The sequence below is a fragment of the Cyprinodon variegatus genome, unplaced genomic scaffold, assembly GCF_000732505.1.
Source record: "Cyprinodon variegatus isolate N-32 unplaced genomic scaffold, C_variegatus-1.0 Scaffold506, whole genome shotgun sequence".
NCBI lineage: Eukaryota > Metazoa > Chordata > Actinopteri > Cyprinodontiformes > Cyprinodontidae > Cyprinodon > Cyprinodon variegatus.
The window spans coordinates 555,183-572,427 of record NW_015150959.1 but is presented as its reverse complement, the minus strand read 5'-3'; the positions used below and the strand labels follow the sequence as shown (position 1 = coordinate 572,427).

Sequence of the window (17,245 nt, the reverse complement as noted above, 5' to 3'; positions counted from 1 at the left end):
AGCATAACTATAGAGATAGCTCAGGATAACCTGAGCCACTCTAACTAGAAGCTTTATCAAAAAGGAAAGTTTTAAGCCTAGCCTTAAAAGTATAAAAACTCTGTATTCAGAGCATCAAAGCTGTCCACCCTGGAGACTCTGACGCTACATCTCCTTCCAGCATTCAGAATATAAAAACTCTTTGGTCTGCACTGCAGATCTTCAACAATGGATATATTCTTTTTTATTGGCTCCTCAGTTGACTGTGTTTAATGCACCATCACTACATTACGCCATGTTTGACATTTAGAGAACACTGACAATTACACTTATTTGTTTTGGGAGTAACTTTTGATCCATTTAAAAACAAAAACATGGATTAATAGATAGAAATGTTCATGAGCAAATCCTGTCTTCAAAAGGACATAAGACTGAATTAAAGGAGCAATGACTCCAATGCCAACTCACACATTTGTCTTTGTTATGAAGTAAAGTTAGTCCCTACAGGACCTGACTGTATGCTCAGTCACATGGTGGGAAATGATGCTGCAGAGGCCATCTGTGTTTTTACAGAAAGATCTTCTGTGTTTCTTCTCAAGCTTAAAGAAAACAACTTTAACCTTCCCCAGTCCCTGCAAACCTTTAGTTCGATAAAGAGGTTCTTTAAGTTACCAAGTTGACCCCTGCACGGAAGCCTGTCATGATTTAGACCTGGGAAGGTTTCTGTTTGTTACGTCCATCTGATGGCTGTTTATTAATGTTGTATATAAGTTGTTTACTGGTCCCTTAAATAAATATTCATTTTTCAAAGTTTTCTTTGTGTTTGTAAGTTGACATCTTTTTTTCATAGTATGCACCCAAAAGGTTCCTTCATATGTCCTCAGTTCTTCCCCACCATCACATACAGAGGTGTCAAAAGTATTAATGTTAGTCAACTAAATGTATAAATCCTGCTGTTTAAAAAGTGTAAAAGTACCATTTTAAAATCTACTTAAAGCATAAAAGTAATTCAGGAAAAAATTTTAAGGACAGACGCTTTACTGCTCTACCCTATTAAAGGAACATTTTCTACAATGCTGGACGAAAACTTCCTTATACTTCATTTTCTTAGTTTTATAGCTAATGGTAACAGTGTCACATTTAACTTTGCATCATCTTGAAAAACTATTTATTTTGGTTTATGGTGAGCAACAAGTTGGGGCAGCACTGAGTCCAACCACAAAGAAATGAATTGTCTGGATGAAACTAATTATTTCTATGATTAGTTTTTTTTTTATATATACCAAAAGGTCATAAGGAAAATGAGCTTAAATGAAACAAAACTAATGAGTCTATTTTTCAAATGTAACAAGTAGAAAGTAGAGATAATTGAAAAAAAAAAATAATAATAAAAAATATATAGATATATAGATATATATATATATATATAAGCGGTAGAAGTAAAATGTTGCATAAAAATAATTACTCTAGTAAAGTATAGATGGAAAACATTTCTACTTAAATAAAGTAACAGAGTATTTGTACCTTGTTACGTGACACCTCTGGTGACCTGTTCAGTCTCCTGCAGAATAGCTCATGTCTAAGCTTCCACTTTTCATACCAAACATATGTCAACACTTTCTTTGAAGTTTACTTCAGTTTTTTTTTTATCAAGGAACATAAACTTCCACATTTTACAAAAAAAAAAAACCCACCTGCTTTAAGCTATAAGGGAAAGACTTTGAACAGCTGGAGGCAAAATTTGACTTTTATAAACATTTATGTTCATCTATACTCACAGCTCATCAAAAATACAGAATTACTCAAGGAAACAAAATAACAAGCAAAGGTTACTTAGTTTGTGGAACAAACCGAATGGGTCTTTCAGAAAGGGGGAAGTGACCTGCAGCGGATATCTGCACTTCAATCTGCAAACTAACAGACATGCGTGAGTTCATCCTATTGAGGACAATGTAGAGACAGATGTGGTCCCACTTCCCTCCTTTAAGGCACTGCCACCTGTTATCCTGCTTTAACATGTGTGACATCCTGACACAGAGAGGATGACACCATTATGAGGAGGCAGAGACGATCAGGACATGCAACATGTTGGGATAATTCTCCAGGGGCGACTCTCCTCTGTCCACACAGAGACATGTGCAGGTTTTAGCTATCTTAAGAATATATCGGATTCAGGCATGTTGGCCTCATTGGGGAGTGTTGGTCTAGTGGTTAGAGCAATGCGCTTGTGCTCTGTGAAGTTTGCAAGCATCTGGTTAGATCTCCACAGCCTGCACTCTGGGTCCCTGAGCAAGACCCTTAACCCCACACTGCTCCACAGGCGCCACACAATGGCAGCCCAATGCTCCCCAGGGGGATGGGTTAAATGCAGAAGTAAATTTCCCCATTGTGGGACAATAAAAAGGATTTACATTTTTTTATACAAAAACAACAAAAAAGAAAAATAAAGCAGTTTGTTTCCTGTTTGTTGGGATTAGAGCACTTATGCCTCTGTTTATGTGCTTAGGATCCAGGGAGATCCACACATGGCAGCTTTCAAAGGGATTTAGCTACAGAGAGCAGAAGTCATTGTCTGAATCAGATCTGTTGGAATTAAACAAAGACAGATAATCCTAGCTGCTCCAAATGAGGCTCCTGGGTTACATCTGCATGCCTTTCATAACACAGATGTAAATGAGAAGTTAGTGGCTCTATGTAAACAGCTGCATCCTGTTTTTCTAGGGCCTGCTGTCCCAGTTGGAGTGGACGTTCAGGTAGAAAGCCTGGATGCTATTTCAGAGGTTGATATGGTATGTAAATGTTCAACAGCTTTTAAAAATAACATTTTAAACATTACTTGAAAACAACTTTTAATTTCTTGCTAAAGGATTTCACTATGACCTTGTACCTGAGGCACTACTGGAAAGATGATCGTCTGTCCTTTAAAAGCAACACCAACCAGAGCATGACCTTCGATGGTCGCCTGGTGAAGAAGATATGGGTCCCTGACATGTTCTTTGTCCACTCCAAGAGGTCTTTTACACATGACACCACCACCGACAACGTCATGCTGCGCGTTTACCCCGATGGCAAAGTTCTTTACAGTCTCAGGTATCTCACTGTTGTTTGCTCTGAAGGCTAATTTATTGTTGGAAAATGCTTTGCTAAAGTTCTCAGAGTCATTTGGAGGAAGAGGATGGTTTCTGTGGCAGAATGAATGTAATCAATAATCATACAGAATATTTAAGTATGTTTTGCATATACAAGTACAATACATCTGTCCAAGTCTCAAAGTCTAACTGTATTGCCAAGATGATGGCAAATATCTATATACCGATAATATACTAATCAACTGGCCAATAACTGATGCTGACGTTTTTTTCTCAGACCTACTTACAGACAATATGTAGTTTTCTTCTTCCTGGCCGTTCATGATTGTCTGTCACTGAAACTTTAAGAAACTTCAATACCACAAACATTTATACTTCAGGCTCTGTTCTTTAGCACGGAGGTCTTCAACAGGGGGTCCGCGACCTCTAGGGGGTCCAGAGAGGTACTGCATGGGGGTTGTGAAAGTTTTGGTTGATTAGACTTTTTTTATATTCCACCAGTGCAATTTCTCTTCCACTAATTGAAATGTGTTTAAATCCACATTAACATGAATTCAACAGACTGTAGTAAACAGATAAATGGAGGCAGAAGATGTCTTTCAGTCATCAATGCACACATTCAGAGACACACAGGAGATCTTTCAAGCTGGACACCGTTTCATTCACAACACCTGTCCCATCAACCAGGAATCAGAAATAGAAATACTTTAATAATCCCAGGGAGAAATTACTGTCATTACATTACTCCATCTGTAATAGAGTGTCAATAGGACCAGTTTGATAGAACACAATTCATACAATATATATAATAAAGGGGTCCCTGCTCCATCTCGCCATCAGTTTGGGGTCCTTGACCTGGAAAACATTAAAGACCCTTGCTTTAACAGACTCAAGCATCAGTTGTGTGCATGTAAAGCTGTTGGTGGCGGCATGATCTTCACTCTTTAGTCACAAAATCATTGCCTTAAATATCGGTGAATTATATTGAGAGATTGACCGATGTCAACATTTAGTTTTAAAGCAAATAGTGATGGCATGCCAGTAATATTAGCATCCCCAGTATTAATGAAACAGTATTATTGTTAAGAGTATGAAGTTTATTCATAGTGGCCAAAGGCATTGTATTTTAGGTGGTGGCCATAAACAGACCAGGAGATAATATTGATGGGGTGAGTTAAGGACAGTCAATGTCTAAATAAGAGATTTCAGATTTGGAGAGCAAAGATGGTTTCATGCAAACAAGAAAACATTTGAACAGTTGTTTACAGAAAATTTGAATTTCATTTTTTATTTTATTTGTTTTACACACATTTAATCTTTATTTGGTTTTATCCTGCTTTTATTTTTCTTCTATTTTATGATCTAAATCAAGTAAAACAATTTCCCATGTACCGAATTGTGCTATATAAAGAACCTTCCTTGCCTTTTCTTAAATATTTAAATATTAGAACAGTTTTCTGCTCAGCCTTGATGATAAAACAATAACTTCCTGCAACAGAGAAAGCATTAGGCTGCATCAGAATCTTGCTTCTGGACGATCGTATACAGAACAATAAAAGATTTACGTACATAGTCAGCACATGGCCAAGGTTAATCTGTATCAGGTCAGAGCCAGAGCTGGTTGGAGATTTTCCAGACTACAACAGATTGGAACATGAGGATGACGTTTACTGACTGCGCCTGCTCACCATACCTCACTCCCTGCGTCCATTATTTGGATTATATCACTGCTTGGCATCCTTTTATTGGATTTGTTTTCTGCCCATTAATATGGACTGGGTAATGTTTGGCTAAGGCTAGTCATATATTATCTGCAGGTCCCCTAACTGTAGGGATTTGACTTGCAAATGGCTGCTAATAGCATTTCTAGAAATAAATCACATCAAAAGCCATTTGTGAAGGCAGCCTTTTATTTATTTACATTGCATAGCTGAAATGACCAGTCAACAACTGTTTCTGATGTAAAGACAATATTTATAGAAATTCAACCAAGATTTAGAAAAACAGTGAATCTATGATTTTAATTTGTATTCTTGATTGTAAATCAAGCTTAGTCAACCTGCTGTTTTATATCAATAACCTTTATGATAACAAGAAACAACTGTGGATAAAATGTTATAGATATGATTTAAAGACAAGACAAACTAACAGATGATATTACAACTTAAAACTGTTATAAAATGGATTTATTCAGGTTCAACAGCCTGCATATGTGCAAAATGTTTAGTCTATATATTTTTAATCAGGTCAATCAATTTCTTTATTATCAACTACGATTTGCAAATTGCACGGGGCTGGCGGGGGTTGGGGCCCAAAACTGCCCTTCTGCCATAACATCCAGGGGAGGTTTGATAAAGAGTCCAAAATAACACTTTGTGTTGTTGTTTTGAGAGCAGGCTGCGCAGGAATTTTCCATCAGCCTTGAGTCTTTTCTTGCTGGCTACACATGCTGAATCCAGTATTCCAAATTTGTCGGGCTTTTCTGCCTTGAAGCGAGCGTGCACATACAGGATATTTTCCCATGTCACCTTTGAGTTACCGGCAGCCTGATCAGTGCCCAAATTGCTGCAGACATCCTCTGTAATTGTAGATACATCAGGTATCCTCCAGATCCAAACAGGAGAAATCTGAGTATCATAAATCTGAAAATCCATACATCTTCCACATCCTCCACTGATAACATTTTAAAACACACCATCCTCCAAGCCTTCCAGGAGTCCATTGTGTATTCCACCGAGTATGTCCCAGCAAGACAGGAAGGGTCCCATTTTCCCCGTCTTCCACTTGAGAAACTTTGATCAATTGCATTGAGAGACCAGTTGACCAGATCCATTGTTTGAATTCGGGTGATATGAAGAGAGAGCTCAGAAAAGACAAGACACAGCAAAGCAGGGACAGAGCAGGGAGGTGCAGAGTAGCAGGAAAATGCGACTGCCTCCTTCAAGAGTGAGAACAGTGGTCGAATGATTCTATAGACAGTGAGAATATTAGCAGCATTAGACACTGCTACAAACACAACAGGCTAGAAAAGCACTGTCTGTCCAATCCATCTAAATTGGTTTGTGATTTTTGGGAGTATTTTATTTTAGCTGTAGCACTGAATCAACTTGTATCTACTATCACTGAATGAATGTTTGCTTTGTGATTGCAGAGTAACAGTCACAGCCATGTGCAACATGGACCTTAGTCGCTTTCCTCTCGACACACAAACATGTTCATTGGAGATTGAGAGCTGTAAGTCACTTTGATCATTTCCATTGTTTTGTTCATACTTTTGGCTTTACTTCAATTTTTACAAAATCTTATTGTTTTTATTTATTCTTTAGATGCATACACAGATGATGACCTGTTACTGTACTGGAAGGAGGGGAACAAGTCTTTAAACACGGATGAGAAAATCTCTCTCTCTCAGTTCCTCATCCAGGAGTTTCATACGACTACAAAGCTGGCCTTTTACAGCAGCACAGGTGCTGTCAGTAATGGGGAGCTGTGTCTACACTCATGGTTCAGGACTCTGAAGCCTAATCCTCTCCTTGTTCTCCTCTGCAGGCTGGTACAATCGTTTGTACATTAACTTCACGCTCCGGCGGCACATCTTTTTCTTCCTGCTGCAGACATACTTTCCTGCCACTTTAATGGTCATGCTGTCCTGGGTGTCCTTCTGGATCGACCGCAGGGCTGTTCCCGCCAGAGTGCCCCTCGGTCAGAGAATACTGGTTATTGGCATTAGATACACATCTCAAAATATTAGTTATCTGATCACTTTACATTTGATGCTAACAAATATAAAAGAAAAATTGTAAAAAATTAAATCATTTTAGGAATTGTGTTGTCAGGTGGAGATATTTTATCTGCAAGCTCAATAAACAAAGAAATTATATTGCATCTATAACATTCTTCACAAATACTGTAGCTCTGACCGTATTTTTGTGTAACTGGCTGACTCCTAAATTTACTTAATCCTCTGATTTTTAAAGATGCTAAAGTGTCAGAATGGGAAAACTCCAAGAAGTAATGACTTATTAGCAACAAGGTTATAAGGAACAATTTGAAATGATGAAAACACCTGCATAATGTTTAGTGGGCCCTGTGCAAATGCAGTAGTTTGTTAAATATAGCTCAAAGAATGTCAAAGCCTCAGGTTCTATTTCTGTGTTCTTATTTAGTTTGATGCAATCTTTTTAAACACTTTCTCTAAAATTTGTCATACAATGAAAATACCATTTGTTTGTTTATTTTCAGGGTCTGGGTATTCTTAGCTTCTCAAAGCCTGAGCAGATTTATTTAGGCCTACACAATCATGACCAAGGACTTCCCCCTTGCACTGCCTAAAAGAGCAGAGCTGCAATTTCTGCACAAGAGTAAATTCAGAATGAAAAAAAGAAAGAAATGAGAGAATGTCACCCAGAGAGAGCAAAGAATATCAGAAGAGGGAATGGCTGACAGAAGACAGTAAAAAGAACATTTCTTATCAGTGAAAACTAATAAATGTAAATCTGAATTGATGCCTACCATTAGTGTAATGTTATTGTTTTCAGTCCTGATCACTCCATATAACTTATTCAATGAATTTATAACAAGAGAGGAAAAGGTCAAATGTTTATGTCTTTTTGTGGAATCAGGATTTGTCTTAAGCTGTGTATGATCACTTCATATGAGAAGAGTGCAACTGTCAGAGGTTATTAGTAGAAAGTACTTTTTGCGATATTTACGTTTTTGAACGTTTTGAATCCTTTTTCCTCTGCCTGAGAGCAAAATGTTTACAAAATGCCCATTAGAAACAAGTCTGCTTGTTCTTAGAACAGTCAAGGTAAACTGATCAATATTACACTAGATCTCTAACAAAGACGGAATGAGTCACCATCACTCACCTCTGTGCCTCAGACATTGGAAAAACTGAATGTTTGCACACATTTGATGTGTTAGCTACTAGATATTTTACAATGCATGTTTTTTATTGTATTCTAAAGAAACCATTCAAACTAAACAAAAGAAGAACTGCCCAAATACACCAATATATTCAATTCTTCCAATGCTAAAATAAAAGATGTATGTTTTTTGTGAAAGGCAGACAATGAAAATGAAACCATAGTCCTCAGCTGTGGTTAACTCTGACTGTGGCCTTGTGCTACTTCAAATGTAAGTCTAACATGTCTCCCTGCTTTAGGTATAACTACTGTGCTAACCATGTCCACCATCATCACCGGAGTAAATGCCTCCATGCCCAGGGTGTCTTACATCAAAGCTGTGGACGTCTATCTGTGGATCAGCTTCGTCTTCGTGTTTCTGTCCGTCATAGAATATGCTGCAGTCAACTACCTGTCCACTCTACAGGAGCGCAAGGAAAGGAAACTGCGTGAGAAGGTTGGTACCATCAGGATATCAATGAGATGCTAACCAGTCTGGTTTTGAAAGTAAGCTTTTAGTCAGCAGTTATTACTGTGAAACTTAGTTGTGAGATGAATCAATCTTTGAGCTTCTGTTCTGGGTGAAACCAATGGCTTGTCCAGTAGTATAGAGGGAAGAGAGAGGAACGGAGATGGCACATTTACTGGGGATACTGGTGCCCCAGCCTCTCCTGCTGCTGCTGGTCATTTAAGGTGATGATGATCCACTGATAGGTGGATAATGACCCTGTGAGCAGGTTGAGCTTCTGTAGCATGTCTGAGTTAAAGTCCTCAAATAATGGATCCTGGCAGATATCGGATCCTGCTTCATATAAACAAACCCCAGGGGGTCTAGCAGGGCTGCCTGTGATATCCCAGATGGTTCAGCACCATACCAATGAAGGATATCATGGCCACAGTTATCAGGGCGAAAGGCCAGTAATCTTTTAACCCATGATGGCCAGGATGACAGCTCCTCAAGGATCACTATTGAGCTCCAAGATGGCTGAGTAATAATAGGGCTATTGAGACAACAGCTGTTTGTGAGCAGTGAAAGAAATAAACAGACCTCCTCTTGTTTCTTTAAGATGTTTCAGCACTATTCCGAAAGCGTGGGGTTATTATCGGTTAGCGGTGGTTTAAGATCATCAGTCAGCCAGGTTTGGTCTTCTTTATCTTTGGGGTTTTTAATCACATGTCTCTAGATGTAAAGAAATATTTGCAAGAAATAGAAACAAGCTTCCAAAAAAGTAAAAAAAAAAACAATCCACTGAACTTGGTTTCCAATTTTGAAGACGTTTCTCTTCCCATCCAGGCCTGCAATGTCCCATACCTGTCTATGTCTCTGAAAGGGGGTAGTTAAAGGGAATAGTTGGCCTGGCTGAATAGCCGAGCTCTTCTGTTCCCCTTGTAAAGGGGTTGGGGTTGCGATGATAGCGGGAAGGAATCAACTCTATTGCTGCATTGTAGGTTTTTGACAGCTGAAATCTGAGTCCACCCCCTCTGTTTAAGGTTGTTTTTTCTTTCTTTCAGAGACATAGACAGGTATGGGGCATTGCAGGCTAACAAAGAAGCCGAAAGACCCCCATTACAAAGGGATGGACCCGTTCGTCCGTTTCACTTTGCATGTTTTCTAAACAAAAAAAAAGGCTTTGTTGGGCTGCTTGATAAAACCTGGAACTCAACCCTATTTCTGACATTTTGAAATGAAAAAGCTTCCTGGATGGGAAAAGAAACATCTTTAAACTTGGAAACAAAGTCAAGTGTATTGTTAAACTTTGTGGAACCACTATGACCTGGATGATTGAGAATCTTCACCTATAGAAACAAGCTTCTTCACATTCTCTATGTCTGGGGACACCAATTAAAAACCAGCGGAGTCCGAATAAAGAAAATCATCAACCAGTAAAGGTCCGGAATCATCCATCCATCGTGCACATGCGCGATCCCGACGCTACGGAAGCCGGCAGACCAAACCAGCGCATTCAGCTCGGCAAAGAACTCATGCTCTTCCTCAACACTGAAGTCCTCAGACATTTTTCTTTCGTTGTTTCTTTCTTTGCACAGGTAAACGGCACATTTCTTCTTCTACGCTTGCATTATTGGAAGAGCAGACGCTGAATGCGCACTTTCATCTGGTTTGGTCTGCCGGCTTCCGTAGCGTCGTGATCGCGCATGTGCGCGCTTTCAGGAAATCCTATACACTACTGTTTATGCTCTAAAAACCTTCTAAATGACTTTGTTTCGAGTAAATTCTGGATGCTACCCACTCAGGACACTTGGAATACATTGGACGAGCAGTATGGAGGAATATTGACACGTTTTTTGTGGACTTTTATGGACCTTTCTGTCTCGGTCACCATAGACCTCCATTATTTGAATGTCAGCAGACAGCAAGAAGCCTCCCAGATCTCCAGATGCATTTGAGATATCAAAAAAGTACTCCAGAGTGTTGTTCAGCATGGGGGTGAGTAGAAAATGAAGGCTAATCATGTTTTGGGTGTACTATTCCTTTAAAGCCCCAAAACAATCTATCAACACTAGAATGAAACAATTACAACATAAATTGTTGATGAGAACATACATTACCCCGGTTACGTTAAATCAGTGGTCTCCTGATGCGCCAGACACATGCATTAAGTGTTTGGAAGGAAAGGGTATTCTATATCACTGCATATGGGATTGCCCAAATATAAAAACATATTGGAAGTAAATCATTCTGACTTTATCTGAGATCAGCAGAGTTAAGATACCTCACCTGCCAGAAATATGTATACTATGTATGTATCCAAAAATCTGTTACTGTAACTGTAACGACTCCTGTAGGCGAGGAGGATGATAGCTCTGTCCTGGAGAAAAATGGATGTGACCTCGATACATATGTGGATTAAGGAGAGTGCATCTTCTGTTCTGTGCTGCTGCCATCAACACCTTTGTTTATAGATGTTGGAGATCGGCCTGTTTTTCAGTGTATTCCTGTTTCTCTGACTGTGACTAACTGGATGTGCTCTCTTCATCCTCTGACATGGGAGCTGGCTCGGAGCTCGTCTACCTGGCTGTGTGTTTCCTGGACGGGGCCGCCTGTGGAGCTGATTAACAGTTTCCCTTTGTATCTATGCTTCTTTTTCTATGTCTGCTTCTGTCTCCTTGAACCCCAGTCGGCCTCGGCAGATGGCCGCTGACACTGAGCCTGGTTCTGTTGGAGGTTTCTTCCTGTTCAAAGGGAGTTTTTCCTCCCCACTGTCGCTACAAGCATGCTTAGTGTGAGGGATTGTATTTGAGTCAAGGAGTCGATGCAATCAGCTGGTTTTCATTAGATAGAAAACTTTGAATCAATCTGACTGGATGATCTGATGAACTGGAAAGTGCCTTGAGATGAAATGTGTTGGGAATTGGCGCTATAGAAATAAACTGAATTGAAAATTATGTTGGAAAGGCTGACTTATATAAGCAGGGGGAAGGGCTGCAGAGTTTGAGACTGTATGGGTTCCTTTGATAGAGTTTCTAAAACATGAAAGTGCTCAAACAACTCAAAACTGCTGAGTGTTTGTGTTTTATTAAGTTTTATTGTATTTATTAAGTGTGTGAAGTATGTGAATGTTTTGTTCAAATAGTGACTGTTCATTTTATGGATATTATTGTTTTGATTACTGTCTCTTTCTACAAGTAAAATATATATATATATATATATATATATATATATATATATATATATATATATATAAAACTAAATAAAAATATAATTGAAAAAAACAAGCACACAAAAACTTCTGGTGGTTTACGTTTCAGTTGCTGGTAACATTCAAAAAAAGAAGGTCCAAGTAAGACCGTAGTTTCTGCCGTAGACCACAGTGTTTGTGGTCTTCTTTATTTTGGACATTTTATGTTGACCAACAGTTGTTTGCAGGGTTTGCAATAACTTTGCATGACTCACTCTCATTGCAGCTGCCATGTACTTGCGGCATAGCTCACCCTGGCATGATGTCAGCGAGCTACAGCGAGGTGGACGTCAACACCACAGGAAACTACGGCATGCCGGAGGAGAATGGAGTAAGAAGACAAAGAATGCTGGTTGAACTGGCCATGGAGACGGACCAGGTGACCGGCCATGTTGGCTCCAGGGCCTACAGCAGCGTCTGGATTGACACACACGCCATAGACAAGTACTCCAGGGTCATCTTTCCTGGGTCATATATCCTCTTCAACATCATCTACTGGTCTATTTACTCTTAAACCTTAAATACATCTGACAGATGTGGGAAACATCCGCTTATTTAACTGATATACTTGTCATTAATTGAAAGTGAACCATTTTTGTATGTTTATATCCAACTTTTTCAACCATATCTGTTTACAAAAAAAGACGGACTGAATGAAAAACTGCTGAATCCAGAGGAAAACGGATGTTTGCATGATAAACATTACATTTCACTTTACTATTGGATCCATCCATCCATCCATCCATTTTCTTGCACGCTTAATCCCAAGTGGGGTCACGAGGGATGCTGGTGTCTACCTCCAGCTGTCTACAGGCGAGAGGCAGGGTACACCCTGGACATGTCGCCAGTCCATCGCAGACTATTGGATCCAGTTGGGTTTTTTGGGATTATGAAGCTAGCTGCTGTGGGGAAAAAAACAAATATTCATCAGCTTTATGCTAGATGGTTTTCACGGTGCTGCTAACAATCTGAGATTGATGTTATATTAAAATGAACAAAAGGTTTAACTGGATTAGACTGGACTGCATGAATGTCAGACTTTCACTGAAATTCAAAACCGAATAAGGTTGATTGAACTGCAGTAAATTGCTGCTTCACTTGTGAAAAGTTGTGGTGAAGTCTGGACTGACAGCCTAACAACATTGTGCTGAATCTGTATTTTTAAAGTTTTCTCCAATAAAAGCCTGGGCTGATCTCTGATGTGTTACTAATATTGCTTATATTCCCTCCCAATCACCAACCAGTATCAAATGTAATGACAGCCCACTTTGTAGCTGGATTAAAGTAAAAGTCTAGTCAGCAAGGAATTTTCATTGTGATCACTGAGTCTGGGAGCGGCCATTTTTGCCCAAATATAGTAGCCCCTCCCTCCTGCCATCTTCCAGCAGTGACGTCACGGTGCGGTAAGCCTAGCGCCATTCTCCCCGCTTTACAAGCTAAATCAATGGGAACTACTAGACACATCTGCAATCAACAACAATTATTGAAGATTTCCAGAGGACTTCACCATTGAAATTCACCAGAGCTATAGTGAAACTGACAATGCCCACGTGCATGGCAGCTGGATGTTGGAATACATCGGGTAAAAGTGAAAAAAAGAGTTATTTCACCTTTCTGATTCCTGATCCTCCACGGACGGGTTGGTCGTTGGATCGCCAACTTGAAGAGGGAGGATTTGCCATCGAACTTCTGGCCAGAGAAAAAACCCGTAATATGTAGCCAACATTTGGAAGAAGAATGTTTTCAAGATGACTTGGATAATAGCGCGTTGAGACAAACACCAGATACAGCACTGGGACTTGATCAACAGCCGATACCGCACCGTGACGTCACAAACCAGTAGGTGGCAGTAGTGTTCTTTGACAAACATGGATGCCTCCAGTAAAGCACATTGACATGAAAATTACTGTGAATTAAAAACACTGATCATTTATTGCACAGGATGGAATAATTTCATATTTAAAGAACTTTCAGAAGTTTGAATTCTGAATATGAGCGACTTCTCCTTTAATACCAAACAGAAAAATGAAGTGACATATGTTGGCTTTGGAGATTCTGCTCTAAAATCCAAGATCATTAAAAACCTGAAAATCTACTTAGCGAGCAAAGTTCACACTTCATGTACAACATTAAGCGTCACCATAGAAACCTTACTAATTTACATTATTAGACTAAAAAGTCCTCATGTCTCAAATTTAATACATTATTACTTCATAAAAAAGCAAAAATGCCATTTAATTGAAAAATACCACATTGATCCAAAAGGGAAATGCAGTAACTCACAGGTTGTTGTTTTTATTCAATAAGTTGTTGTATATGTAAATTTTTTAAGGCCAAGAGTCATGAAGTGAATATATCTGAGCATTCAGGCTAAAGGATTCTTCTTTTACTGCCTGGTTTTCAGAGCAAAGGAAAAGAAGAGGTTAATTACAAAATTCTGATTAAAATTAAATAATAGAGTTTTTACATAATAATTAGCTAATTGCCATCTAAATGATGATTAGGTTAAGACATTATGATATTCCAGATAGAGGAAATATTAAGACACATAATCTTAAAGTATATAGTAGCATCATTCTGAGTAGAATAAATAGATGACTTACAGATGACTTGTTGACTCCAGATCTGGTAGAACATAATGTAATAACGTAAAATCAAGGGGCCAATGTAAAAAAATGGTGTTTCCCTTAAAGTAGTCGAAAGTAAAAATGTAATGTTTTTATATCAGTACATTTCTGTCTAATTTTCAGAGTAATTTTGCAGAGCCTGTATTGATGCAAAGAACTACCTGCTGTAGATTTTACACCACCTTCAGTATAAAAAGGCCATAAAAAAGAACTGATATTTTGATTCTTATTTTTTATAAAAACAAAACAAAAAACAAGCTAAATTCTCCTCATGCTTTCATTATCGAATAGATGTTTAAGGTTGAATCTATTACCACAAAGAACCCTTAACTGATTTGAGAACTCATCCTGCTGAACAACTTGGCCACATGTAAACAACTAACACCTTAATAACAATATAAACTAAAAATAATATCTGCCCTGAGTTTCTCACATCTGTGGAACGTCATTAAATCTCTAAAACAGTCCTAAAGGCTGCTATGTTAAAACTGCATTTCAAGAAAGATAAACAGCAACAGCGGATTACAAAGCTAAGCTGAGCCAATGAAACATGGAACTAGCAACTTCCTGGAAATGTAGTGGAGTGAAAGTTTAAAAAGCACCACCCAAAAAAAAACTACTCAGGTAAAGATACTGTAGTCGGAAATTTTTGATTTCTCTTCTATTATATATTAATTTATCCCTTTTACTCACTATAAACATTTTCACTCAATCTGTTTCACCTTGAAGGCCACACCATTCTCTGCAGGATGGTGTCTGTAGACCAGACATAGCTTCTTCCCATAACAAACCAGATTCTTTCTCAAGGTTTATTCATAACATGTTACTGTTAACCAAAGTGCCTGTAATTTGTTTTGACTCTGACTACTTTTCCATTGTTGTAAGTAAGGGGGAACAAACACTGCTCATGCAGAACAGGGCAGAATGCTGTGCAAAGATATGAATAAATGTGTCGACTGAGTGAAATCCATCAATCTCTGTTTATTTAACTAGGATGAATATTTGAATACTTTTTTTCCCACGACAATTTGGTGTTTTCAAAGCAGGATTCTCTTTGACTGATTTTTTCTGAGGACAGTGATTGTCAGGTGTCAGGTACCACCTGGAGGAGCCAGTCTTCCAGCCTCAATACCCCGTTAGAAGGTTAAGGGAGTGAGGACTTCTGACATCGAGGTCCCTGGAGGTCAGCAGGAGGATCAAAACAAACCATTTATTTTTGAGATGGTGAGATGAATCTTTTGTCGGCACAGTTTAAATTAAATTTCAAAAACGAAATTACAAAACAACAGGTTGTTAACAGATTTAAAGATAATTAGAAATCAAATACGGGAAAATTAGTTTAAACAAAATCCTCTTCTTCTCCATAAAAATAATCAAATAAATAGATGTAATCTAGCAAAAAAACTAACTAAATTGAATATTAATAGGTTAATCATTTAATTCACTAAAATCAGTATAATACTAAAGGATATACATACAAAATAAAAGATAACTTTTCTTTTGGGGACACGAAAGGTAATTCTGTTTTTTTCCCACCTGTGAACCAAAAGAACCTCGCATGGAACGTGAAGTTCTAAGACTGAGAGGAAGGTTGTAGGTGCCACCAGAAGGCATTTAATTTTACTGAGACGTTGGTAATCTAGAGTGGGATCTACCCCAGTTATCCAGGTCGGCACCAGAGGAATGGTGTGCATATTGGAAACCGGTAGATTACCTGTAGATAATGGGACAGATTTTAATTTCAATGGTGCTTTTAAAGAACGAAAAATCTAAACTTTTACAGGAAATTAATAACTCATAGCTAAAAAAAAAACAACTATAAAATTATTTTGTTTTTAAAGAAAGTAAGTAGGGCACAAAATAGGGTGAAATTAAAAGTTTATAACAGAGAAAAAAACTTGTAAATGGAGGAATTAACCTTAAATTAAATTACAAAAAAGCTCAAATAAATTGAAAAAGGTATGTTGTGAAAAAAGGCAAAGTATGTTGAAGGACTGAAACCGCCTGGAGGCAGCAGTCAGTAAAGGGTGATCGACCATAGGTTTTCGAACAGAGCCAGCGAGTCAGAACGAGCCACCGGAAGTGCCACCGGACCTGTGACACAGCTGCCACCGCCGTTAATTAAGCGTGGCCCTGCAGGTAACTTACTGTTTCAAAGTTATTATTTTTATGTAAATGTAATGTGTTGCCAACGAAAAAGTGAAATATTATCTTTAATATCAAACATTTTGAGTGCATGGATTGTTGTTTTGAGTGTTAGTTTGGATTTTAAAAAGAAAAATGAACGGATCATACCATTATGACTGTGAAGGGTTTTCCACGCTCTCCGTCGCGCTCTTTCTGTTGGATTCCATGGGTATGAAGTTTTGTTTCTGTGTTCAATAAGTGTATTTTAAGCGTGATAAGTGACAGTTTGATTATTGTTCTTATAAAATAATATGTTTAGGAGCATTTGAACTTTAAGCAGCGATGCTACATTCACGTGCTGAAAATAGTATTGTTCATGGTTAAACAGGTGCTGTGGAACACTGACAAGAAAAGTCCTGTTGATTACTATCTTCTATGTGAATGCAGGTATGTGATATTTCAATATTCTTGGTGTGGGATTATTGTGTTTATTTATTTTTTCTTATTCATGTACTGTTTAAGAGTATTATGACCCTGTTTGGGCTTAGTTATTAATATTCCAATTATTTCTAGCTTGTAAGGTAGATGTGTTATTTTACACAAGTTGTGCTCTTTCTGTTGGATACCATGGGAGAAGGCAAAAGCCTGTTGATTGATTTAATTCTATTCAGTTTATTACTATAGCGCCAATCCACAACACATGTCATCTCAAGGCACTTTAGAGTTCAATCAGATCATACAGTAAAATTCGTTCAAAGTTTTCTATCTAAGGAAAACCAGTTGATTGCATCGACTCATTGACTCTTCAGCAATCCCTC

At 38.3% G+C, this 17,245-nt stretch overlaps 1 protein-coding gene across 1 annotated transcript in view; it reads left to right on the top strand.

Annotated features, from left to right (window-relative positions):
• LOC107094784 (gamma-aminobutyric acid receptor subunit rho-1-like) overlaps positions 1 to 12,187 on the top strand; it is a 27,448-nt gene extending 15,261 nt beyond the window's left edge. The window contains exons 3-10 of the mRNA XM_015390623.1: positions 830 to 888; positions 2,647 to 2,768; positions 2,846 to 3,069; positions 6,220 to 6,302; positions 6,395 to 6,535; positions 6,618 to 6,770; positions 8,236 to 8,432; positions 11,900 to 12,187. Of these exons, the coding sequence (XP_015246109.1) occupies positions 830 to 888; positions 2,647 to 2,768; positions 2,846 to 3,069; positions 6,220 to 6,302; positions 6,395 to 6,535; positions 6,618 to 6,770; positions 8,236 to 8,432; positions 11,900 to 12,187 (1,267 nt within the window). The remainder of the gene's footprint in view (positions 1 to 829; positions 889 to 2,646; positions 2,769 to 2,845; positions 3,070 to 6,219; positions 6,303 to 6,394; positions 6,536 to 6,617; positions 6,771 to 8,235; positions 8,433 to 11,899) is intronic.
• Positions 12,188 to 17,245: the final 5,058 nt, after the last annotated feature.